General features: G+C 42.8%; 1 protein-coding gene across 1 annotated transcript in view; it reads right to left on the minus strand.

Annotated features, from left to right (window-relative positions):
* KCNK10 (potassium two pore domain channel subfamily K member 10) overlaps positions 1-27,767 on the minus strand; it is a 136,813-nt gene that overhangs the window by 44,308 nt on the left and 64,738 nt on the right. Inside the window, 1 exon segment of the mRNA XM_036845190.1 lies at positions 6,551-6,668. Coding sequence (XP_036701085.1) covers positions 6,551-6,668 — 118 coding nt within the window.

The raw sequence follows: 27,767 nt of genomic DNA on the forward strand, positions 1-27,767 counted from the left end.
ACACTATCACAAAAGTAAAAACTGCGTAAGACTCCAACAACATGTGATTACAGCATTGATAGTAGAGCCAATGGAACCCATCAAAGCCTATGTTTTTCAAAGAACCTTAGTAATATGGGAAAATGTTTACTGAATTATGTCACACATTATGTGAAATCAAGCAAGCGTGCTAATGTATGCGTATTTCACAAATAATGAAAACGTTCCTCAGCTCCAGCTGCTCTACTGCCTGTGTCCTAAATGACAGCAAATTTCTCAGCAAGAACGGGAAGAATTAGCAGGCTCTTAGTTTTCTTATAAGCCTTGCTACCACTTGTGATGAATGAATTTACCACTAAATAATTGGGGAAAAAACCTTATTTCCTCACTTCATTATTCTTACTAACACTGTACTTATGTTTTCTTTAGAATTCTCTAATGGTATGACTCTCTAAAGACCCTCCGCCCCGGAGTCAAAATTTAGCCAGCTAAATGGTGTTCAACTCACAACACATTATTTTTCAATTAAGACAAAGTGAGAGAGAAAATAGCATTTTCTCCATTGAATAGAAAAGGACCCAATCTCTAACACTAACACTGAGCCATGATACTGAAGCGGACTTGTGGTTTGGGTTGGGTTTTATTTTTGTCTGTTTTTGCTTTACGCTTGTTTTGTAGTGGTTTCCTGTTCAGCCTCCACCTTCTTTCATATTTTGGGAAAGGTCTCTGTCCTTTGCCCAGATATGACACAGTGTCCTGCCTCTCACTATAGAGGCGACAGCATCCCAGGTTGCCAGGACACCAGCATATGAACTTAGGGGCTTACCCAGTAGGAAGCTCTAAGACTTTAAATCAAGAGCAAGTAGCCCAAAGAAGGTGGGAGATGGCAGCTGCAGTGGCCAGCAGGGTCAGGCACTGGCTATGAGGTCAGAGGATACTTACTAGCCTTCTGTGATCTCTGAGCCATAAGTGTGCATTGGTTAGAATTTTTCAGTCTTAGGCGAGATAAAACCCAATGCACACTCGCTTAAGAAAAAAGAGAAATGTACAGACCCCAGTAAATAGCAGGATATTTAACATTTATTTCTTTTTTTTTTTTTTTTTTTTTTTTTTTTTTTTCAATTTGAAAACATAGCTCTTTATTTCTGTAAACAAGTAAGAATTTGGTACATAATGTATTCACTTAGTTACTAAATTCGGAGAGCAGCATGTGATAAAAGTCCCAAAACGCTCTGTAATTCTTGCCAAAACATTTTGGGTGCAGGGCTAGATTTAGAGAAAATTTAAGATATTTATGAGCATTATTTGTAGAAAAACATTACCCTCAGCAGTTTATAAAATGTTATCAGTGTTCCTGATTCTAACCTGATCATGTCTTTAACTAAGACCCTAATGCTGATGCAACAAAGGCCCTGATGCTGCTCCTACATCATGCCCTGACAGGGTCCCCAGCTAAGGGGCTGACGCTAGGCCTCACTCAGGCCCTGTCGCTCTCCCAGAGTCAGGCACTGACGCTGTCCCTACCTGAAGCCATGATACTGGTTCTAAATAAGGCCCTGATACTCTCAGTGACTAAGGTCTTGACACTATCCCTAGGTCATTTCCTAACACGATCCCTAGACTTTACCCTAACCCTGTCCCAAGCAAATAACATTTATTTCTTAATTCTTCATGGGTAGCTTCTTTCCAAGCTCAAAGGATGCAAGCTGGACCCCGCTTATCACTCTTCTTTTGTTACTCGGCTTCTTTACTGTTATACAGAAGGACCTTGTTGCTTATCCATGCTATGGGTAATAGCTTGTATCTACTAACCCCAAATATCCAGTCCATCCCTGCCCCACCCCCTTCTCCCTTGGCAACCACAAGTCTGTTCTCTATGTCTGTGAGTCTGTTTCTGTTTTGTAGAAAGGTTCATATGTGTCATGTATTAGATTCCACATGTAAGTGAAATCATATGGTATTTGTCCTTCTCTTTCAGACTTACTTCACTTAGTATGACAATCTCTAGGTCCATCCATGTTGCTGCATTATTTCATACTTTTTTATTGTTGAGTAGTATTCTGTTGTATATATGTACCACATATTCCTCATCCATTCATCTGGCAATGGACAGTTAGGTTGCTTCCATGTCTTGGTTATTGTAAACAAAAGGTACTGGATTTCTTAGTCTAGACAAGGTGATTCTTCCCCTGTGGCCTGGGGGCCAAGTGTGGGGAAGGCGACCATTAGGGAAATGGTTATCAGGACAAGAGTGAGTAAGTGAATGGGTGCCAAGCAGTAGAAACTGAGTCATTTGCACAAACTCAAAGATTCCAATGTAAGCACATTAAAAAGGGCAGAAGATGTTATACATCAAATGTTCCTCATTAGGCGGTTGGAATCACCATTCCTCAGTTACATAATGTCATGTGGGTCAATGAACACAGTTGTTCAATAAACCAAGCCCTTGGGATCTTAATGAGTTAACGCAATAAATGGGTGCACATCCCAATGTAGCTATAGTGTTTTTCAGTGCATCATATAGGCCACTGATTTAGCCATTTTATAAAATAAGAATATTAGAATTTTCTTTTTTGTTTAATATACACTAATGTCTCATGGGTCCAATACTGGGCACTGGAGTGCACTTTCCAAAATGTACTTCTTGAAGTGGCCTAGACTTTCTCAATTTCAATTATTTTACTATAAATCCCCCTAAAACACATGACACATTTCCCCATCTTAATAACCAGACCGTTGAACACAATCTAACCTGACATTGGTCTTCTTTGATCTACTACAGTGATGCCCTCGGGGGATGTTGAGGTGTATAGCACTTTTTGCCATTACACCAAATGGTACCATGTCATCCTGCTTCCTTTGTTGGATGCTGTGGGATTGAGGACAAATATGACCTAATCTGGTCTGGAGTGTCTGAAAGGTTTCTAGGCCCTAGACTCACTAGTGTAATGCACACCTCTACTAATTGTATAGTTGATCTTAATGTATTTGCAGATTTGCAAGCGTGAACCTAGTACATCATATGATTAAGAGGCATTCTAAAAAGGAATGACAATTCTCTCTCACTCTAGTTTTCTTATTGCACATAACTTTCTAGATTGCACCGATGTAAAAATAACACAGGTCCTAAAGAGGAGGTCTATAACCATAAACAAAAACCTGTGCCTCTAAACAACACTTAGCTTCTGAAACTTGTGCCAATAGATAGTCAATCGTCAAAGATGCATCCCCCAAAAAAGGCATACTCTCCAACACCAAAAAGTAAGGGAGAGGGAAAAACTTCCCAGAAGACAAAGCTGGGCCTCAAAGAGCTATGAGATTTGAGAGATTTGAGCTATGAGAGAGATTTCCTCCCAAAGAGTATAAACAAATGTTAATGAAGGAATCCTCCTACTTCGAGGGCAGAAGAGCCTCCCACTGTCTGTCCAACATTGCTATGAACCGGTGACTGTTGTGTGTCTCCCATTCTTCTGAATGAGAATTTTTATTGTAGTGTGACTTCACTACTTTACTACTAAATGAGGGCAGATAACTCTCAAACTCATTTTCAGCAGAGCTGGGAGAGGGATGCAATCTACAGATTCCACCATATATGTAAGGATTGCCAAAAGAAGATGAGATTGCACAGAAGCAATATGGGAAAATAATACAGAGAAGAAGTACAGAGAATGATGAGAGGGTCCATAGGTGGCAAATCTCAGAAAGTGCCAGCAAAAATCCAGTTATGAAAGTGAGTGTCTCACCTTGAACTTCAAAAAAGATATCCCTATATGTACCAAGTATGGAATGTAGGGTGAAGAGGGAGAGCAGCAGAAGTCCCCCTAAACTTGATCTGATCCAGAAAAACAGAAGAGGCAGAGCTATACAGAGAATAACACAGATGGGCCATATTTGCAGGAAGCACTCTGCCTCTTTGACAATAGGAAAGAGGAGAGTCTTGGCATGTGTTACCAGAAAGGTTACCTGTTTCTCCCTGCTCTCCTCTCCCCAGCCCATGGAAATGTTCCACAGAGAGCTGGTCCAGGAATATCCAGTTAATTTGGCATCAAGTATGTGAAAAAGAAACTGGCCCAGGGGCTTCCCTGGTGGCGCAGTGGTTAAGAATCTGCCTGCCAATGCAGGGGACACGGGTTTGAGCTCTGGTCCGGGAAGATCCCACATGCCACAGAGCAACTAAGCCTGTGCGCCACAACTACTGAGCCTGCACTCTAGAGCCCACGAACCACAACTATTGAACCTGCACACCACAACTACTGAAGCCCACGCACCTAGAGCCCGTGCTCCGCAACAAGAGAAGCCACCACAATGAGAAGCCCATGCACCGCAACGAAGAGTAGCCCCTGCTCACCATAACTAGAGAAAGACCACACACAGCAACAAAGACCCAACGCAGCCAAAAAAATAATAAAAAATAAAAAAGAAAGAAACTGGCCCAGCATAAATATAAAGCTTCCATTTTTTAAAAATGTGAAAGAGCAGCTAAACTTACCAGTGAATGTGAGACACTCAGCAGAAAAATGTTGTCCCAACCAGACGAAAATTGGAAACAACTATGAAGTAATCACCTCTAAGAATCATCACAGAGAAACCACAAAGATGCAAGAAATCAGGGAGGAAATGGTGAGATAACAAGTGCAGATGAAATGTGAGCTGAGCTAATAGAATGCAGGGAAAAAGTAGGAAAGAAAAAAGTCCCCTAATGATCACAAAAATGAAAACAAAATTGGAAGAAGCACATGGCAGAGTAGGCACTGTGAAAAAAAAAAAAAAAAAAAAAAAAAAGAGAAGATAATACTAACAAGTTGAAAACCAAATTTTAAAGATAAAAAGAAGTAGAGGGAAAACACTAGACACAGAAGACAAGCAAAGAAGTGATGATAGGTGTATAACTGGAATCCCCAAAGAACAGAACCAAAATCATACAGCAGAGAAAATGTTTAAAAATAGCAATCAAGAAAACTCTCCTGAAATAAAAGGGACAAAACCTGGTAGTGTTATCAGATGAAAGATAAAGAAATAATCTTTTGAGTAGCTGAGCAAAAAGATCAAGTCACTTATAAAAGGGAAAAAATTGTCTGGCATCAGGTTTCTCCACAGCAACATAAGCATTGGGAGAAAGTGGAGATCCAACAAGCTCCTTAAAAAAGAACATGTGAGTCAAGGGTTTCATTTCCAGCCAAACTGCCCTTCAAGTATAAGGCTACCATTTTGAACAACACAAGAACCCAGGGAATATTGCTCCCTGGAGCCATTCTTAAGGCAACTACCTGAAGAAGAGTTTCAGCCAAGCAAGTGATGGTGACAAAAGCTATAGCAAAACCATGATGAAAACCAGGGCTAGAGATGAACACCAACAATACTTAACTGTAGAACTATTACTAAAACAAATGGGAGTACCCAGGTAGCAGAACAGAATAGCAGAATGTGAAATATACACCCTGATGTTACAGAATGATACAATGAGTAATAATTGATAGTGGAAGAAGAAAAGAAGTTGAGATGCTGAGTAAGTTCCCTGACTGCATTATATATAATAGCTGAGAGCCAAGAGTTATTAAAGTGGGCAAATCTTCTAATAGAAGCCTAAGCATATTTAATAATGTAAAAGTAAACATTAAAAGGATGGTGTCAACTAAAATTGTGTGGTGGAGAAAGAGAAGAGATGTCATCACCCATAATAAGGAACTAATAGATACTACTTAAAGAATAGAACACTAAGGTTATTATATGCGATTATAATTATAAAGTTAACCCCTATGACAAATCGTTTAATCCCTATGGCAAAAATACAAAACTCCCCAAGTATCAGAAAAAAGACACACACAAAAATTGACAAAAGACAAAAATTGGTGCAGGAAGGAAGTAATCATAGCTCGCCTTATAATCAGTTGTGAAGAGGAGCATTTACCTAGCAAAATAATGCAACTATTCACGTTCACTTTTGATTTAATTAAACTATACTGGGAAGGAAGGAGGACGGGAAGAGAGCCCTTCTACAGTGGGGTGGGGAGGAAAAAGAGAACTAATTCTTCATCTTCCACAACAGGAAGTCAAGAAATCATCTCTAAAATAAAATTCGGGAAGTGTAATACCAATGTGACATTTAAAGACATGGAGATGAATATCAAAATAATCATGCAAAAGAAATGAAAGGGGTTGCCCCAGGGGAGGTGAAAAAAGAGGAGAGGGGCAGAGACTGCTGTTTTACATAACAAACTTTGTAGAACACAGTTTGGCTGTTTAATGTATAACTTCAATAAAAAGTACACTTTTTAAAAAAGAATTTGAGCTCAGCTGATCAGTTCAGAGGTTCATTTTTTACCCTAACCTTTCCATGAGGTCCTTTCAAACGAAAGTTTCCCTAGTCTTTCATTTTGAAAAATGAAATTCTTCCTTGTGCTCTGCCTTTTATTGAAAGCCACCACACAAGTACTGCATTAATCTGACAGTGTTTCATCAGCCTCCTTTGAACCTCCGGCTGCCATGTATTCTATGAGGACAAAATGTTGATTTTAGTGCCATTACTCAGGAGGGCCTGCAGAGGAAAAGATACTTGCAAATACATTGATACCTATGGTGGTGATGACAGTTCCAGCAAAGAAAAAGGCACTTCCGAGGTCCCAGTGACTGCTGTTGTTAGAAGAGTTTCCTATGGGGCTTACTCCTGCGTTGTCAGCGTCAAGAGCATGCTGCAAGGAAAGTGAGAAAGCATGAGGTTCAGTGGAAAAGCTTACCAAGGGGCTTCCCTGGTGGCGCAGTGGTTAAGGATCGCCTGCCAATAAATCCAGGAAGATCTCACATGCCGCGGAGCGACTAAGCCCATGTGCCACAACTACTGAGCCCGCGTGCTGCAACTACTGAAGCCCACGTGCCTACAGCCCGTGCTCCGCAACAAGAGAAGCCACCGCAATGAGAAGCCCACCACAACGCAGAGTAGCCCCCGCTCGCCACAACTAGAGAAAGCCCGCGTGCAGCGACAAAGACCCAAGGCAGCCAAAAAGAATAAATAAATAAAATAAATACGTTTTTTAAAAATGATTGCTTTAAAAAATAATAAGAAATGAGTGAACAAACTAAAGTAATAAATGTAGGCACATGATCTTCCCAAAGGTGTGAGAAGAAAGCAATTTAAAATAAATAAGTTTATAAAAAAAAAAAAAAAAGCTTACTAAGATTTCCTTGCTCAAGAACCTGCAATGATCTATAAAGGACTGGTTATGTGGATGAGGGTACAGTCATAAAATGAAATACTATTGTTACAGAGAAAAGTACAGGCCCAGATGGCACAACTTGTGCTAAAGTCCATCGTATCAAACCTGCACTTAATACCTGACTTTATTGCAGTTACGACCTTCCCCAGAAATGTAATCTTTTTTTAATATTTATTCTTTTCTTTTAGTGAAGTATAGTTGATTTACAATATTGTGTTAGTTTCAGGTGTACAGCAAAGTGATTTAGTTATTGTTTTTCAGATTATATTCCATTACAGGTTATTACAAGATACTGAATATAGTTCCCTGTGCTAAATCCTTGTGCTTATCTATTTTATGTATAGTAGCTTGTATCTGTTAATCCCATACTCCTAATTTGTCCCTCCCTCCCTCTCTCTCCCCTTTGGTAAGTTTGTGTTCTGTGTCTGTGAGTCTATTTCTGTCTTGTATATAGACTCATTTGTATTATCTTTAGATTCCACATATAAATGATATCATGTAGTATTTGTCTTTCTCTGTCTGAGTTACCTCGCTAAATATAATATTTTCTAAGTCTATCCAGAAATGTAATCTTAATCAACCAGTCTGGAATTTTCTGGTCAGCACCAATGAGGCAGCCTGTCTCATGGACCTGCTACATTCCCCCAGAGGAAGAAGAGGTAATGTGCTTGATAAAACCCCTGCTATTCCTTCCGCCCTCTACCCCCAAAGAAGATGTCCTGACCTAAAAAATAATCCTTTCTTTTCTTCTGATAATAGCTCATTTGCCCCACTCTCTTCCTATAAAAACCTTCCATTTTGTACAACCCCTGGGAGGACCCCTCTAGCTGCTAGATGGGATGGTGCCTGATTCATAAATCATTGAATAAAGCCCATTAGATCTTCAAATCTACTCGGTTGAATTTTGGTTTTTGTTTTAATTTTTTGGCTTCGCCGTGTGGCACGCGGGATCTTAGTTCCCCGACCAGGGATGGAACCCACGCCCCCTGCAGTGGAAGCGCCAAGTCTTAACCACTGGATCACCAGGGAAGTCCCTGAATTTTGTTTTTTAACACTATACATCCACTTGTTAAAATTAGAAAATTAGTTTTAAATTGGGAGAAAAAATCCATATATAGTATGTTGCCATTTATGTAAAATTTGCAGGCATAGGATTTACCCAATCCTGGCAGAAGTTATGCAAAACGCATACATCTTGTTGTGCATATGCATAGAAAGATGTCTAAAAGGACTGGCGCCCAAAGTGGTCCCTCCCGGAAGGCAGGGCTTCAGTTCCTTTTCACTCTCCTTTTTTCTGTTCTGTTGGAATGTTTTACACTGAGCTTGTTTCAGGAGTTAAGAGCTTGGGCTCCTGGGTCAGACTGTCATGGTTCTGCCCGTTAATCACCTCAGACCCTTGGGCAAGTTATTTTAACCTCTCTAAGCCCAAATTTCCTCATTTTCAAACTGGGGATAACAATGCCTTCCCCCACAGAGTCGTTGTGAGGATTAAATGAGATGATTCATGTAATACGCTTAGCCCAATGCCCAGCACTGTGTCAGGGTTTAACAAATAGTTGACAATTTTGTGACTGTCATTTCACTGTCCCCCCAACACACACACACACACACACACACACACACACACACACACACACACGTCTCCTTTTAAAAATAAATAACAATGACTCCTCACTGGCTACCGGATTTGGAATTCCATACACCTTAAAATTCCCAGTGACTTGGCCACATTGATGCTCCAACCTCATCTCACACTATACTATAAAAGCCTCCAGCCCTGGGCAGGAAACTCTATGAGACATCCCCTCATACTTCTGGAACTTTGCTTTGCCCTCCCACAAAGGTGCCCACCCTTCAGGGTCTAATCTGGGCCCCATTTCTTCCAGGAGGTTCAGTTTGTACCTTGTAGCCTCCACAAAATGCCCCCGTCCCAGGACTTACGCTTCTGCACCCATACATTTAACGGGCTTTTGATCACACACTCCCTTGCTGGAAATCCTTCCCTACTCTCAGCATGCACAGAATAAGGTGGAAAATTCCTCAGCAGCCTTTCCTGAGCTGACCCTGCCAAACTCCTTCAGGCCAGGGGAGAGGGTAGGAAGAGATTTCAATCAGGTGAGCTGTGGTGAGGAAGGTAGGGGCTTCAGACGGAGGTGACAGAAATATGAGATACTTCTAGAGTCTCCATTCCCTGGACAAAATTGTAATAACCCCATGTGAATATTGCCAGACACAATTAAATATTGCAATGGGATTATATTCATCCTAAATAATGCCCATAAAGCTCTGTTAAAACAAGCAGACAGTGGTTGCCATAAATTAGATTAGAACTGAAAAAGTCAATCATTGTTAGTAACATTTTGCCTTCATTGATCTGAGATATTTCAAACTCTTTAGACCAGGGATCAACCCTTTTCCAGAAACAGTAATTGGACAGTAATTGTGGGCCACATATGGTTTCTGTTACAAACCCCCTAGACAACTGACTGGACAAAAGAAAAGATCTCTTTTGTTTAAGTCTTTAGTTTATTCTTTCCTGCCTCTAAGAACATGAAATATTATACTATCCACTCTTTCTAACATAAACCCTGGCACCCCAGAATTTGAAATCCAGCTGCATGGGATGTGTCTTTGCCTGTGGTTTAAATCGGCCTAATCTACAAGGATCACTTATTCATCGGGGACTATGCAATTCTCTGCTTTAGAGAAAAGACAGATGCCAAGTCCTTTCTGCTGGTAAAATATCCATTGTCTCTATACTTTGAGCACCATCAGACCAAGCCACAGGCCTTAACTAGTGTTTATAGCCTCATAGTCTGTTCAGCTCTGATGGGACCACCTGGAAATAATACCTCAGGGACAGCTCCAGGCCCCAGTCGCTTAGGTAGCCACAGATCACACCATCAATACATAATATTTACAACTTCTATGAAGCTGCAAAGAGAGTTTGGGTTCAATCAGGTCTCACTGTGCTGAGAATTACACATAAATATCCTAAGCAGACCAAGTGCTGCGTATAAAAATACAGACTTGCAGCAAAGACAGGCAGGGATAATTATTTGCTTCATCAAAAAATCCAAAGTAAGATTCCTTTTCAAGTTTCTTTTCTTTGAATTATGCAATTTATAAATATTTAATGTTTACATATGTAACCCTGAAGGAAAGTGTCTATCGGTTGAAAGGAAAGGAAATTAACATTTGTTGAGTGTCTACATTGAGGCAGGTGTCTTAGAAGTGTTCTTCCATTTTATCCCTTCCACAACTTGTGTGTTATTCAATTTTATCCTTTCTACAACTTGCAAGAACTTACGGAATATTATTGCTCTTTCGAGATAAGGAAACAGGCTCAGGAAAGTTAAGGAACTTGCCCGAGGTCACACAGCCAGGAAGTGGAGAATCCAGAATTCAAGCCTTGGCTGGCCCAGAGCCACGGTTTTGCCCTTTCCTCTGCATATGGTACCCAGGACACACTCCCCCTCCCCCACCCTGTGCTCCCCTCCAGACAGAGATGAGGGAGAAGTCTTGTCATTGTCCAAGAATTTAGACAGAAGGGACCTCACAAGCGATCATTTCTAATTAGACTACTTCTTTGAACATGTCAATGGGGGCACCAAACTTTATTTGGCTGCTGGAGCTGGTGAGAGCTTCATAGCTCAGCATTAAATTTTAAATTAAAAATAAATAAATAAAAATGGAGAAAGGTTGATTTTATAGCCTGAAAGGGAGGGAACAGAGAAAAGAGAGAGAAAGCCCCGAAAAAAGGAGGAACAGAGGAAAGCAAAAGAGACAAAGTGTCAGTTGAGCTCAGTTACAGCAATGCCCAAGACTTGTGAAAAGCAGGTCCATCTAGGACCCAGTTTTAACTTGCTTCATATGTGTGATATAAATTCCTCTCTCGCTCCCCCAAATCTTCAGTAAAGTGGGCTATACAAGCAAATGCCCTGGGGAAGTGGTTTTAAATATAAGGATTGTTACGGGCACTGTGGGCCAGAATGTGATTTAAAACCAGAAGTAAGAAGGAGAAAAATAAGGCCTCTCACAAGTCACCAACCTCTTGGTAAGACTTTAGAGGATCCCCAACCCCAGGAATGAGGTTTGATTCTATCTAGATCATATAGATCAGAAAGACTCCAGCAAACAAGCAGAATTAAAATGAATTAGCAAACTCAGGTTACATACCTACAGGGGAAACCCAGTATAAATGGACTGTTATCGCTTGAACCAATAGCATAATTTTTAACTCAATAGTTCTGATTGAATTCATACTTCTAACATTATTAATTTTCTAAAGTATTTTCTAATAATCTTAACTGTTTGAACTCAAGTAAAGCCTTTTAAAATTAAATGCATTTGCTTTTAAGTGTGTTTGGTTTTTTTTCTCTCCATTCAGGCTGCAAAAGTGAAGATAAGCCAGCCCATTAGAAGTGTCCAAGCACGTAGATAATGAAATGACGAAACTGAGCCATGTACAGTCTGTCTTAAAGGATCAGTTATAGGGTAGAGGTTCAACCAACATCAGCATCATTTTAAGCCACAATCTCAGACTTAATGAGCATCACGTGTTCAATTACAAGATCAACCACTACCAAGTTCAGAGAGGTCTTCTGAGGATCAAAAAGAAAAAAATTAAACTACATGTCATGTGAGAGTTTCAAGCTTCAGGAAAAACATACTATAGATAAGAGGGTCTCATTTGAAAATTTAATTCCACCCCTTTTTGAATTTCCTTTTTAGCCTGTCAGTTAGAACTTCCAGTTCCTACCCAGTAAACGATTCATAAATGAATGTTTCAATCAATAAGAAATGAGTGGGTCTTCCCTGCTGGTGCAGTGGTTAAGAATCCACCTGCCAATGCAGGGCACACGGGTTTGAGCCCTGGTCCGGGAAGATCCCACATGCTGCGGAGTAACTAAGCCAGTGAGCCACAACTACTGAGCCTGCGCTCTAGAGCCCACGAGCCACAACTACTGAGCCTGAGTGCTGCAACTTCTGAAGCCCGCGCACCTAGAGCCCGTGCTCCGCAATAAGGAGTAGCCCCCGCTCACCGCAGCTAGAGAAAAGCCCACACACAGCAACGAAGACCCAACACAGCCAAAATAAATAAATAAATAAAATAAATACATTTAAAAAAAAAAAGATTGCTTTAAAAAAAAATAAGAAATGAGTGAACAAACTAAAGTAATAAATGTAGGCACATGATCTTCCCAGAGGTGTGAGAGGAAAGCAATTTATTTCTTTGTAATACAGACAAACATAAGAAAGTAGTCCAACACAAAGAAATATAATGATTGTCCTATTTTTTAAAAAATAAAGAAGGAGGAGGAAGAGTTGGTGACAATGGTAAGATCTAAAAGAATCTGTTTCTAACTTACTTACAAAACAGAAACAGACTCACAGATCTCGAAATCACACTTCTGGTTACCAAAGGGGAAACGTAGGGGGAAGAGATAAATTAGGAGATTGGGATTAATGTATACACACTGCTATATATAAAATAGAAAACTAACAAGGACCTACTGTATAGCACAGAGAGCTATATTTGACATTCTGTAATAACCGATATGGGAAAAGAATCTGAAAAAAAATGGAGATATATATATATGTATATATATCTGATTCACTTTGCTGTACCCCTGAAACTAACACAACATTGTAAATCAACTATACTCCAATAAAAATAAATTTAAACATCTGTTTCTCACAGAGAGTAGAATGGTGATTGCCAGGGGCTAGAGGGTGGGGAGGGCAGATATTGGTCAAAGGGTACAAACTTCCAGTTATAAGATGAATACATTCTGGGGATCTAACGTATAGCATGGTGATTTCAGTTAATAATACTGTATTATAAACTTGAAGTTACTGAGAGAATAAATCTTAGATGTTCTCACCACAAAAAAGAAATGGTAATTATACGACATGATGGAGATGTTAGCTAAGGCTATGCTGGTCATCATTTTGTAATAAATAAGTATATCAAATCAATACGTTGTACACCTTAAACTTCCCCAATGTTATATGTCAACGATATCTCAATAAAACTGGAAAATAAATAAATAAAAGAATCTCTTTTCTTCCTGCTTCCTCTATCCTCCTTCCTCCCCTGCATTAGGACCACCAGAAAGGTATAACAGAGAAACTGCAGCCTCTCCCAAAATGAGAAGGGGATAAAGAGCCCTCGAAGACCCCCCGCCACCAAATTCCCCTGGTGCTGTCATCCCATGAGGCAATGCTGGGCTGCATAAATCACTGTTCCGGGCAGCACATGATACCATCATGAGTGTTAGCGCTACTCTGGGATGAATGATGGCCCACAGGGGACCACTAACTGTCTGTGGCTTTTCTCCTATGATCTGTGTACTTGGTGAGACAATCTGTTTCTCTGTTTCCTCATATGGCACCAAAAAGGAAGACAAACAAAGGTGGAGCGGTAATCACTCAGCTTGTCTGAGATTGAAGAATGCAGCTGATTGGCACCATATACACGGACGCTAATAACCATGGCGATGGTTTGATTTACTGTCCAAACCAGGACACTTGCAGAGGGAAAAGGGCCTTGTTCACTATTATGCTTGGACTGCAGGACAGGCATAAGACAGGACGTATGATCCTTTTACTAACAGCCCACACTACGGGGACAAAAGGAAATGACCTCATCTGAGGGCACAAAGGTGGCTCTAGGTCTACAATGTTCTTAATCTCGAGAGGGCACAGCCAGCAAAAGGATTTATGAAGGAGGTATTTAGCCAGGGGTCGAGGCAAGAGGAGGGGGTCATGGTGGAAAGTGGCTTCATAAATGCATTCAAAGTGGGCATACTTTCAGCCATTAATGGACAGAAGGAAAGCCACAACCCCTGGGAGACAGAGAAGGGCAACTGGCAGACCACATTCATTACAACTCACAAATGCCCCTAATGACTCAAACCCCTGATAACAGGGTAGCAGCATCCTTCCACCGCCTCACACATTTGTTGCGGAAGGGCCTCAGGTGAGAAGTGGAAGTATGATATTAATTTGTTCGCCGCAGTTGCTTTTTATTTCTCCTGCTTCAGAAGCATTTCACATATAAATATTTCACAGCAGCAGAAGTGACCGTGCTGGGGCTGGGGGCAGGGGGCGGGGCTCCTTCACATCCAAGTGCAAAGCCACATCATATACATACTTCAGACAACAGTGGGAGGGCATCAGAGAGGAAACTTGGAGCCACGCCCAGCAAGGCACTTCTGGATTCCAAGAAGTCTTCACTTCAGTACAGAAAGAGAGAGAGTATAAGCACCTCATATCTTCCTCTCGCAACAGAGAAAGTTCATGGATAAAGTGCAAATGTCTAGCCTGTGCAAGGTCCTCAGCTTCTGTGAGCCTCAGTTTTCTCATCTATAAAATGAGGTACCCCTCCCTGCAGGGTTGCTGTCAGAATTTGTTTTAATGTATACATGACTTCAGGCAGCGTGCCTTGTCATTTCATATGTGATGATGTTAATAATAACAGGAATCCTGAGTACTTATCAGTGCATAGATTAACTCAGTTAACCCTCGTGGTAACCTGTGAGATGGGCATCCCCATGGGACACGTGAGACGGATTAGTGAGTACCTTGCCACATCTAGTGCCCGGCAAAGCTAGCAAGTGGATACTCTTTGCACTGTCAACAGGAAGATCATCGTCCTAAATGCTAGAAAGCCAGCTTCTCTCTGTGTTCTTCTTTCTCCCCATCTCAGCCCCTCTTAGCCCAGCTCCTTGCCTCTGGAGAGCAGGCTGGCTCCCCCCCTAGGCTGGGACACCCCAAGTGTCTACAAGAGGTCGAGGGGGAGGGGGACTGATGTGCACAGGTCCTCACCTCCCACCCAGGCAGATGGCCAGTGTGGCAGTCAGGCCTGTGCCGGCCCAAAGACTCACCACCTCAGCATCTCCCACAAATAAACGCTCACAGAAACCAGGTCAGGCCATAAAAAGGCAAAGAGAGAGGCACCTTCAGTGCCATGGGGGATATGGTGATGGTGTTTATTTTCCTGCTGCCCTAGGTATCTAATTGTGTGCAAATATTAGCCTTTCCTCTGTCCCGGGGATTCAGGCAGCAGGCTTTCACCGGTGCTTTACGACCCGGTTATAAATGTAAAGTGAAGGTCACCTGCAGATTGGACAGCGAGAGTGGAGAATTTGTTTGAAGAATAAGATAGAGAAACCCAAGATGAGCTAGATGGCACATCCAGAGCCTATGGTCTGAGGAAGCTAGCTTTCCTTGCTACCACTAGTTAATTCTTTGGGGAGAAAATGTTCTAAAACTCAGTTCCTTAGCACCTGGGTATACACTAATGACTAATGTAGCCAAACATTGTCATATGGGACCAAGCCATATTGGCAGGAGAACTTCTACCTTCCAAATTGTGCCTTACAATGTAGAATTACTTTTCTCTGTCTCTTTGACTACATGGAAGGATGAAATAAGAGACATTTTAACGCATCAAGTCCACTAAGGAAGCAGAGATATATGTGTGTGCTCTGATAAGATCAATAAACTTTCAGACTAACTAACTGTCGTCCTTTCATCTCAAGTTGGACTCAGTCTCTACAGGTTGAAAAACAAATCTGCCAAGTGATGGTGAAAAATCACCTTGGTCCTGAGGAGAATGCTTGACGTATGCACTGCTCTCTCTGCACTTGAGATTATTCCTATCAAAGATGAGTCTCTCCAATTTCTGGGGGGGGAAAAAAATTCTTTTACTGGGCTACAAAAGCAGCTCCAGGAATTCTGATTCACTGCCGTGTGAGCTAAACCCAAGATGACTATTCCTTCCATCGTCACTGCATTGGAGAGAGCTTGAAATTTAACAGATGATTAATAACATCATGAAAACGAGATGCTTCTGCTATCTTGTTTTCACTGTAGCTTTTCACTTGGACTCTTTCTTACTTTTGAGTGCTGGATATTAATCCCAAATTAATATTTCATTTCCTGCACCCCTTAGAAAATGCGTCAGCACCTTTTACCAGCACCTCAGCTCTCTCTCCAGTTTGCAAACCTTTTTTCTAACGCTCATCTGTTATGTCACTTTCTTCCACCTGAAAAAGAACAATATAGGGAAGTAGGAATTTGTACTTCTGATCCTCATTTTTCAAAGAACAAAAGGTTAAACCCTCCCTTCCTCAGTAAGGCTAACCCTCATCCACAAGCTTTCCGTCTCTTCCGCCCATTTCTACCAAGAATGGAGGGAAAATACATGTTCTCAATAGATACGGATAAGCGACTCTCAACTGCAGACCTGAATGATACATCGTGTACTGTGGTTTTAAATAGAATCTATTGGCCCAATTCAACACCTTATGTGAAGATGCAAAGCCATGTCCCTCTAGAGCACAACCAACAGATAATTATTATTCTCCGTAGTCTTCTCACAGGAGAATGAAGGTCCTTCTGGGGGTCCCACAGATTGAGTCAGAGACTTCTGCTCCGTGAATAAGGGCCTGAGTGTTTCCTTATCTTCTGGCACCAGTCACACTGGACTTTAACTACCCAAGCCACGTCGGTCTCCCCCAGCAGGAGCAGAGCATCTTGGTGAAAAAGCGTGGGTTCTGGAGCCACGCTGCCTGTGTCCAGATCCCAGTTCTATCTGTCACCTAAGCTTGGGCAAATTATCTAACTTCTCTGTTCCCCAGCTGCTTACCCTTACCTCGAAGGATCACTGTAAAGACTAAATAACTTAATAAACATGAAGCATTTAGAGCAGTGCCTAGCCACAGTAAATACCGCGTAAGTGAGCTAGTGAGACAATGGATTCTGGAGGACAGGGAGTAGACATCTTGCATCAATTTTTATTTTATTTTTCTAATCATCCGTCTAACACAGCACCTGCTTCATGACAGGCATTCAGCAAATATTAGTTATTAAAATGAATACAACTGATTATGAGTAATGAAAATAATTGTACGAGCCACACACCACCAAAACCTTGTTAAATGAACGAGTCACAGATGTAGAAAACAAACGTATGGTTACCAAGGGGGAAAAAGTGGGGGAAGGGATAAATTGGGAGATTGGGATTGACATATACACACTACTATATATAAAATAAGTAACTAATAAGGACCTACTGTATAGCACAGGGAACTCTACTCAATATTCTGTAATGGCCTATATGGGAAAAGAATCTAAAAAAGAGTGGATATATGTATATGTATAACTGATTCACTTTGCTGTATACCTGAAACTAACACAACATTGTGAATCAACTATACTCCAATAAAAATTTTAGAAATAAAAAAATAAATCTTGTTAAACGAGATTTTTGCTTCACCTTCAATGAGGAGCAAACACATGCACATTTGTAGATAAATGTGGACACCGACACCGTAGCATTCATTTCTGGATTTTGTTTTATTTTTATGAGAGTTTTTTAAGAACACTGACTTCTCATTTGCAAATTCATTTTCCTAGTGTCATGCCAATTGCCATTAGCTCTTTAATTTCTGGCTTAAAAGCTTTAGATCTTCTTCCCTAAACAGTGATGGAATCAACAACCCCAGGGATAAAAACAATAATAATAATGAAGTGTAAGCCTGTAGAGACAGGCCAGGGGCTGCAAGCCCGATCTTGCACACATTGAACAATCTTCTGCATGACCACTTCTCTGAAGAAAGGGCAGTGCCTCTGACTTCAGGGCAACAGCCAGGGGAGTTGCTTCAACTTGCCAGAGCTGCATCTTTGGGCACAAAGATGCCATCCTGTGCTCACCAGAGGTCACCTGCTGCCTCGGCTGTGGTCCAAACTTCCTGCACAAAAGGCTGCTTGGAGGAAGGGAGGGCCCAGGGCAGGGAAGGAGAAGGCTCATCTGGCTTTGCACTCACTCACAGCAAGGATTTCCACTGGCTGCTGAGTGGATGGCTCAGGCACCATCCTTTCCTTAAAACCATTACGTTACTAAATATGTAAAACTTTGGGGCTATGGACACCAAGGGAATCTGCTCATGCATAAAGAACACGGAAGAAGTACTCTTGACAACCAGACCGAGAGGAAAGGTCTTCTAGAGCACAGAAACAAAATCACTTTCTGCTTTGCTTCTGTGAAGGTTCTAAATGAAAGGGGAGTTCCCTGGCAGTCCAGTGGTTAGGACTCGGCACTTTCACTGCCATGGCCTGGGTTCAATCCCTGGTCAGGGAACTAAAATCCTGCAAGCCTCAGGCGCATCCAAAATAAAATAAAATAAATAAACGAAGGGCTCTTGGTCTCCAAAACAGATATACAAGCACCATTCGTTCATTTCTCAAATTGTAAGCAACTTCTACGGGCCAGCCACTGTGCCAGGCATCAGGGATATAAGGATAAAAGACACAGATTCAACCTCAAAAAGCTCACAATCCTGGGAAAGAGACAGGTGAGAAAATGACGACTAGCTAATAGAGTCTAATAAGCATAGAGGCAAATGTGAGTGTTTGATGCTACCAGGCCAAGCAGGTAGCATGGAGGGTCCACGAAGGCTTCTTCCAGGCCTTGAGTTTTGGCACCTCTGAGGATAAATCAGCTCAGAAATCCAGAGCATAACACTTAGCAAAGTGCCATAGTTGGCACTCCATAAATGTTTAGCTGATGAATGGATGAATGTATGACTAAAAACCAGCTCATAACTACCACTGCTATACTCTGGGTTTCTATGAGGGGCCAAAATGGCAATGGACTGACTGATCGGATCACGTCACCCTGCTGCTTGAAACAGCCAGAGCTTCCCAGGGCTCTTAGGATAAAATCCAACATCAGGCCCTGCAGGGTGTTGCCCCTGCCTGTCTCCAACCTAAATGCCGACCAATCTCCCCTTGTTAATGGACCTCCGGCCACCTACACTCCCCTTCTCTCAAGTTCCCAGACATCCCGGCTTCCTTCCACCCACAGGGGCCTGACAGCTCCCTCCGCCCAGAACCCCTGTCCTACTAATCAGGTCTGCACACGTGCCTCACAGCTCTAGCTCCCCCACCCCTTTGCAGCATTCATCTGGTTTTATTTACACTTACTTCTGTGATTATATGCATAAGGTTTGCCTCTCCCACTACCAATCAGTAAGGTGACCATATAATTTATCTTTCAAACCACGTTTGAGAGGAAAAGGGCCACTGTTCACAAATATTCCAGATCCACAAAAGCTGGGATGTTTGCCCATCCTAGCTATAACGCTCCAAGAGGTCGGGGACCACGTCTGCCTTTTATTCACCATCATGGCCCCAGTACTTAGCATTGAGTAAATCAATAAATTTGTCAAATTAATAAACGAATGAGGGAGTGAGTAAGCAGGTGAGTGAGGGAGTGATTTGGGGTTTGGCAGAAGAAGAGAATGGTAAGTGTCACAGCCTTGGGAAATGTTCGTGGGTCATGCGAATTAACCAACATCTCCTGCTTGTGGGGAGAAAGTTTGACAGCTCAAGATCTCTGGCCTTCCCTTTATCTGCAGAATAGCAGGTTCAGTCACCATGACAACATCAAAGGTCCATGCCCAGGACCACAGCATTGTACTCAGTCCTCTCCTGCAGCCGCCCATATCTCAAATTAACTCCTCCACCACCAGTGAAATGAGTCACTATACCAGAGGCCCACAGTTCAGCACCTGGCCCTGGCATGGATGCTCTCCGTATGTTGGGAGGGTTAAAAATCCAGGGGAGAAGGAGGAGGGGGATCTGTGTCAGAAAGCAAGCACTGACTCTCAGGAAGGAGGTGTCCCATCCTGTGGTTTAAGTGGATTTTCCCTTAGGAGGAATTTGTCCTGATACAATTACACACTCTCCAGACCCATTGTGTCGAGCCAGGGATAGAGCCTGATGAACAGACCATGGGCTCTGGAGTTGGAAAATCCAGATTCCAGGCCCACTTTTGCCACTAGCTAGTTGCGAGAACTTAACCAGGGCACCTAGCCTTGGTAAATGGGGACAGGAACAGCGGCTACCACTTGGAATAATGGGGAGTGAAAATGAGGCTCAGGAACACATGTAAACTGCCTGGCCCCAAGCCTGCACACAGTCAGGACTTAATCAGTGGTGTCAAACAGTATCCATCAAATACATCTTGAGGCCCCAGTACTAAGCAAAGGATCCAAGACTCTAACGATTTATTAGCAAAGGATAAAAATCCCTAAGCGATCATACAGTGAAAACCAGTGGCAAAGATCCTACCCATCAACATAAAAAGTCACAACCTGAAAAATGACCACTGGATGAGAGCCTCATCCACGCAGGCTGAAGCATTCTTCCCTCCCCTGTCAGTCAGCGAAGCCTCATGATTTTGTCCCTTGACGGTTACAGAGGTTGAATGTTTTATTGCTTTCTCCAAGATGAGCCATGAGGGAAGTTTCTAAAACAATTGCTCGGGGGGCAGGGAAGTAAGCAATTGTGGCATGTGAGAGCCTGGAGGATAAAGAAGTCCTTGGGATGGGCTGACTGTCTAATTGAGTTGATGGAAACTGCGACCTCAAAAACCTATTCAATGTATTGGCTGAGCCAAAAACGTTTGTTGGGGTTTTTCCATAAGATGTTCGGAGACGAACGCTGGACAGGGGGAAATAGTGTTTCCTAAATGCCAACTCTATGCCAGGCACGCTGCTGAGCGCTTTATGTGGGTTAACTCACTCCCTCCTCCCATTATTCCGAATGAAGAGGGACTGCCCCATCCCCATCATAGGAAAAGTAGCCTTAGGTTTAATAGCGTTAAAGACCAAGTCTATCTGACTCCAATGCGCATGCTCCTTCCCCTTGTTGACACCCCCTTCTTTGAAAACGCAACAGTCCATATTTAGAGTGCTGTAGTACCGCGTCAGCCCACATTTCCCTAAAAATTTCTCTTTCTCCCTCCAATCTTTTCCTTGGGGTAAAACCTTTAAGAAAATGCTCAGACGTAGTGTAGGGGGTACTGACCGTTGACACAAGTGAGCAGTCTAGCACAGTGCTTAGACCTATGGGCTCTGGAGTCCGGCATTCCCAAGGCTCAAATCCCAGTTTAACCACCTATCAGCTGTGTGGCCTTGGGCAAATTACTTAATTTCTTAGAATTTATTTGTTCATCCATGAAATTGAATGATGGCAATAGATCCTACCTGTAGGTTTGTTGCAGGGGTTAAATGAATCAAAGGATTGAAGCACTCAGAACATGCCTAGAGGAACGTAAACAACCAATAAGTGGTAGCTATTTTTTATTATTACAACAACTCTGCAGGAAATTTCCCTATTACTGTCATCTGCGGACTCTCTCACGGAGTCTCAAGGGTAAGATTCCAGAGATGAATGGGTCTTCTGTGTCCTCTGTGGACAGAACTGCTGAAGCCCAGCTCAGGTTAATCAGCCTGCCCCAGGGCACCACACTAAAAGATGGACGTGCCTCACTGAGGGATAAATAGCAATCAGGCCCAGAGGATGCGGGCCCCTTCACTCAGTCACACTCTGGAGTCACTGGTCATCCCATTGTCTGGGTGACCCACTCCTTGGGGCTGCCTGAGCCTTCTGGGTCCCTGAGGTTCTCCAATATGTGTTTCAAACCACACAGAGGAACAGTCAGGGTGCACAGAGACCATGGAGCCAGCCCCGGTGTCTACTTAATAGATCTGAGGCCAAGTGTCCCCATCAAAGCTGCGATGATTATCTAGGCGGCAGGGTAAGCCCTCTAAATGACACAGAAAACTGCTAGGTTACTTCCCTGGGCTCAGGTCACATCAACACAGCAAATGGTGTTAGCAGCCCAAGTCAGCACTCAGGGGAGTCATTTCTGCGAAGGGGACTTTACACTTTAACAGTCGAAGCAAATCAAATTTAGTATTTGAAGTCCCAAAGTGCATTTCAGGAGTTTTCTTCTCTTTTCCCTTGGCAGAACCCCAGGATGCGCGTAACTTAGAGGCTTTCTACTCCCTACAGCGTATCCTGCTGAAATAACAACGGAAGTCATGCTGGGGCCCTTAATGAGACAGGGCGAGAGAGCCCCGTGACCCCAACTAGGTAGGGTCTACGAGCCGCATGCCAGCCTGAAGAAGCTACAGAAGACAGACATTTGCCCTTCATCTTCCCAATAAAGATTTCTCGGGGTCTACGTCTCTCAGGGAGGATTTGAGGCAGGAGGTAGATGGGCCCCAGGCTGGGCAGCTGGAGTTTGTCCCCTGTGGATAGATACTCCAAGATGAAGATAATATTTAGCAGGAGAATAATAGGAGAGGCTGAGCCCTGCCCAGAAAAAAGATAGAGACCACATATTTCTCATTGTCGAGGTCGAGGAGACCTTCCCGACTGCACATGCGCAGAAAGGCTCCTTGGAGGTCAAAACGGGAGTGATGTCAACCTACCCATAGGCCTCTTCGCTAGAATCCATCTTGGCTAAGAGATGCGTGCACATGCTTGGGAGGACCCTGAGATATACCAAATACGGACTCAGAACCAGGCAAAGCAAGATGACTGGCCAAAGGAAACCTGGAAGAAATGCCCCATATAGGTGATTCAAACTACCATGAGGGCGCGACTCTCTCTCTGAGTCTGCCCATGTGTCTATCCACACGTACTCTTTTTCCTCCTAATAAACACTTTGTTTCACTAAAAATAATAATAATAATAATAATTTAGGGGTTCTCTATATTTCTTTTTCCTGCCTTCCCTAACAAATAAATAGTAGCGATCACAATAGCTCAAACTAGCTGAGCTTTTTTGTTTAATCTTCAGACCTCCCTAACAAGTGGACACTGTTATCATAATCGTCACTTTACAGAAGGGAAGCTGAGGCCTGGGGTGACTCCCTTTCTCACCCAGATCACACAGCCCACGGGCAGAAAAAAGATTTAACACAGGAAGATTAACTCCAGAGTGTGGGTGCCGCTCGCCGGGCTACCGCACCCACATGGCCTCTGCTTGAACAGGCAGGGAGGTAGAGCGCAGGGCAGGCACTCCAGACATCTTTGCTGAATGGGACATGAGTCGTTTTCAAGTTTTCTTTGTCAGACTCTCTTAAATGTGGCCCCTTCACTGTGTCTCAGCATGGCCCACCGATGAGGTCCCAACATGCTTCCGAACTGGTCTTACGTCCTCCAATTTCTCCTTCCTCCAACCCTACATCCTCATCGCTAAAAGAGTTACCTTTCCAAAGAAAGTTTCCACCGTGTCACTACCTTCTTAAATCTTTCAGTGACTCCCCCACTTCCCGCAGCACAAAGCCCAAACCGCTCAGCAAGGCTCTCTGGGCACCTCTCACATCCAGCCCCTGCCCCCGTCCCAAGCTCATCTCCCACCACCTGCCCACACCTCTCAGCTCAAGGCACACGGACCACCTGCACCTCCCTCAACGGGCTCCACATGCCGCTGGAATGCCCTTCACGGTGGGTCCTGAATGATGAACTCCTTCCGTATTCCACGTTTCTGTTCCAATGCGTGGTGTTTAAGAGAACAGGACAGTGTCAGACTGCCCAGGGGTGAATCTGAGATTCCACTCACTAACCAGGTGTCCTTGAGCGTGTGACTTCACCTCCTGCTGCCTCAGTTTCCTCCTCTGCAAGTGGCACAAAAGACTATCCTCATAGAATCGTTGCAGGGACTAAAGGAGACAAATAGCCACAAAATCTTCCCTGACCTCCGTTTGCCTCACTGGGGCTCCACTCCAGTGATCCTCGAAAAGACAAGAGATCACAGATGCTGGGGAAAATGTGGAGAAAAGGGAGCCCTTGCGCACTATTGATGGGGTTGGAAACTGGTGCAGCCACTACGGAAAACAGTACGACGTTTCCTCAAAAAATTAAAAGCAGAACTACCAAATGATCCAGCAACTCCACTTCTGGGAACACATCCAAAGGAAACAAAAACACTAACTCGAAAAGGTATCTGCACCCCCATGTTCATAGCAGCATTTACAGTAGACGAGACATGGAAACAACCTGAGTGGCCATAGATTAATGGATAAAGAAGTTGTGAGTTTTACATATATATAATGTAATATTATTCAGCCATTAAAAAATGAAGGAATCCTGCCATTTGCAAAAACATGGATGGACCCTGAGGATATGCTCAGTGAAATAAGTCAGATGGAGAAAGACAAATGCTGTATGATTTCACTTACATGTGAAATGTTTTTTAAAAAAATTCATAGTAAAAAAGATCAGAGATGGGGGGTGGGGAAAGGGGAGTTGGAGGAAGGTGGTGGAAAGGTACAAACTTCCAGTTATAAGTCAGTCCTCGGGAGGTAATGTACAACTTTATGAGTATAGTTAACACTGCTGTATGCTATATATGAAAGTTGTTAAGAGAATAAATCTAAGAGTTCTCACCACAAGGAAAAAAAATTTTGCCCTTTATTGGATCTATATGAGGTGATGGATGCCAACTCAACTTTCTGCAGTAATCATTTCACAATAAATGTTCAAACCATTATGCTGCACACCTTAAACTTATACAGTGATATGTGTCAATTATATCTCAATAAAACTGGGGAAAAGGGCTTCCCTGGTGGCGCAGTGGTCGAGAATCTGCCTGCTAATGCAGGGGACACGGGTTCGAGCCCTGGTCTGGGAGGATCCCACATGCCGCGGAGCAACTAGGCCCGTGAGCCACAACTACTGAGCCTGCGCGTCTGGAGCCTGTGCTCCGCAACAAGAGAGGCCGCGATAGTGAGAGGCCCGCGCACCGCGATGAAGAGTGGCCCCCGCTCGCCGCAACTAGAGAAAGCCCTCGCACAGAAACGAAGACCCAACATAGCAATCAACCAATCAATCAATAAATAAATCTTAAAAAAAAACAAAACCAAACTTAAAAAAAAAAAAAAAACGGGGGAAAAAATAGCTCCATTCCAGTGAATTCTAGTTATTGGTTTATACGCCTCTTCCTCTAGGGTTTCTCAATCTACTGCCATGTGAAGCTGGATAATTCTTTGCTATGAGTGGCTATGCTGGGCATTGTTGGATGTTGAGCAGCGTCCCTGGCCTCTACCCACTAGACATCTGTAGCATCTCTCCAACTGTGACAATTGAAAATGTCTCCAGACGTTGTCAGATGCCCCCTGGAAGCAACCCCCGCTCCCCACTAAGAACCACTGCTTGAAATTCTGAGCTCCTTGAATAATACTATAAACAGCAGCAGCAATATCTATCTTTTTTTTTGAGTGCTCACCACGTGCCAAGAGCAGTTCAAAGCCCTTCTCATGAATTCCAGAATTTAATCCTCTCAATATCCTAAGGGGGAGGGATTTTAGGCACATTTTATTGATAATGAAATGGAATCACAGAGAAGTTCGCAACTTGCTCAAGGGATATGTCATCTTCACCTTTTCTATCCCCAGCACTTAGCTTGTTACCTGATGTAACAGAAGCTCAGTAGCAACTTAAAGAACGCGTAGATGAATTAATTAATGAAACAGTCCCCTCCATAGCAGCGTCTGGGTCAGGGATGGTGACCCGTCTGTCACCTCCGGAGTCCCATGATACCTCATAAAAGTGGTTTTTTAAGTCTTTGGAAAATCCCTCCCCAGCTATGGCCCTTTTAAGGTATCCAGGCATTTCACGGGGGTTAAGCTGTTCCAGGTATTCTGTTTTTATTATTAATAACATGAATTACACCTTCCAGATTAGCTTTAAGAGGGGTTCACTCAATCCAGCCAAGAGTCCTGACACTACCAGATAAATACCATTGACCAGCCAGATACAACAATAAAAATATCGGTGAGATACAGTAATACTAATTCTCCAGCTTAGAACACACCACACTGAAAACCCTCCCAAACACAGTGTTCCTTATGAGCACTACACACAGTGCTGCTCAGAGGTGTGGAGTGGAGAGGATGCCCCCTGGTCCGAAAGTGTGGACACTGTCATCCTGTGAAGGAATCAGTGAAGGGTAAACCATAATAAATACTTTTAACATCTTTATTGGAGTATAATTGCTTTACAATGGTGTGTTAGTTGCTGCTGTATAACAAAGTGAATCAGCTATACGTATGCATATATCCCCATATCCCCTCCCTCTTGCGTCTCCCTCCCACCCTCCCTATCCCACCCCTCTAGGTGGACACAAAGCACCAAGCTGATCTCCCTGTGCTATGCGGCTGCCTCCCACTAGCTATCTATTTTACATTTGGTAGTGTATATATGTCCATGCCACTCTCTCACTTCGCCCCAGCTTACCCTTCCCCCTCCCCGTGTCCTCAAGTCCATTCTCTATGTCTGCGTCTTTATTCCTGTCCTGCCCCTAGGTTCTTCAGAACTTTTTTTTTTGTAGATTCCATATATATGTGTTAGCATACGGTATTCGTTTTTCTCTTTCTGACTTACTTCACTCTGTATGACAGACTCTAGGTCCATCCACCTCACTACAAATAACTCAATTTCGTTTCTTTTTATGGCTGAGTAAAATAGTCCATTGTATATATGTGCCACATCTTCCTTATCCATTCATCTGTTGATGGACACTTAGGTTGCTTCCACGTCCTGGCTATTGTAAATAGAGCTGCAATGAACATTGTGGTACATGACTCTTTTTGAATTATGGTTTTCTCAGGGTATATGCCCAGTAGTGGGATTGCTGGGTCTTATGGTAGTTCTATTTTTAGTTTTCTAAGGAACCTCCATACTGTTCTCCATAGTGGCTGTATCAATTTACATTCCCACCCACAGTGCAAGAGGGTTCCCTTTTCTCCACACCCTCTCCAGCATTTATTGTTTCTAGATTTTTTGATGATGGCCATTCTGACTGGTGTGAGGTGATACCTCATTGTAGTTTTGATTTGCATTTCTCTAATGATTAGTGATGTTGAGCATCCTTTCATGTGTTTGTTGGCCATCTGTATATCTTCTTTGGAGAAATGTCTATTTAGGTCTTCTGCCCATTTTTGGATTGGGTTGTTTGTTTTTTTGATATTGAGCTGCATGAGCTGCTTGTATATTTTGGAGATTAATCCTTTATCAGCTGCTTCGTTTGCAAATATTTTCTCCCATTCTGAGGGTTGTCTTTTCGTCTTATTTATAAACCATAATAATTTGATTCTTGACTGACACAGGTTCAGCATTTTTAACTGCTTAGCCTACAAAAAACTGTGGGTAAACACCAGTATGAATCCTTACATCAGAGTAGATGGAGATCTTAAAGTATCCCATGTCCAGGATTGATAGTCAATGGGTATAAAGGGAAAAAAGAGGAAATGCTTTCTGTTAAAGAGCAAGGAACTCCAATGCCTTTTGACTCTGCTAAAATTCTGTAAAGTGTTGAACATAAAGCAAATGTTTAAGAGAGAGTTAAGCTTATGCTAAAGTAAACACTACTTCAAGGGCTGTAGACTCATTGGGCGAGGCAGCGTAGAGCCAGGCAGACCTCACTTTGAATCCCAGCTCTGTCATGTTGGTGGTTGGAAAGTTACTCAACCTCTTTTAGCATCAGTTCTTTACCTATAAAATGGGTATAACTATACCAAGTTAGAAGGTTGTTGGAGAGATTAAATGAGATGATGGGTAGAAGGGGCCTAGCTCATAACGGGTGCTTACTAAAGGGTATATGTTTTAATTGTTATAAAAATGATCTCAAGGGCACGCGCACACACACACACACACACCCTCATTTCATAGAGAAATCTTCGAGGTCAAAGGATAGGTCTTAACAGCA

Source organism: Balaenoptera musculus, chromosome 2, assembly GCF_009873245.2.
Source record: "Balaenoptera musculus isolate JJ_BM4_2016_0621 chromosome 2, mBalMus1.pri.v3, whole genome shotgun sequence".
NCBI lineage: Eukaryota > Metazoa > Chordata > Mammalia > Artiodactyla > Balaenopteridae > Balaenoptera > Balaenoptera musculus.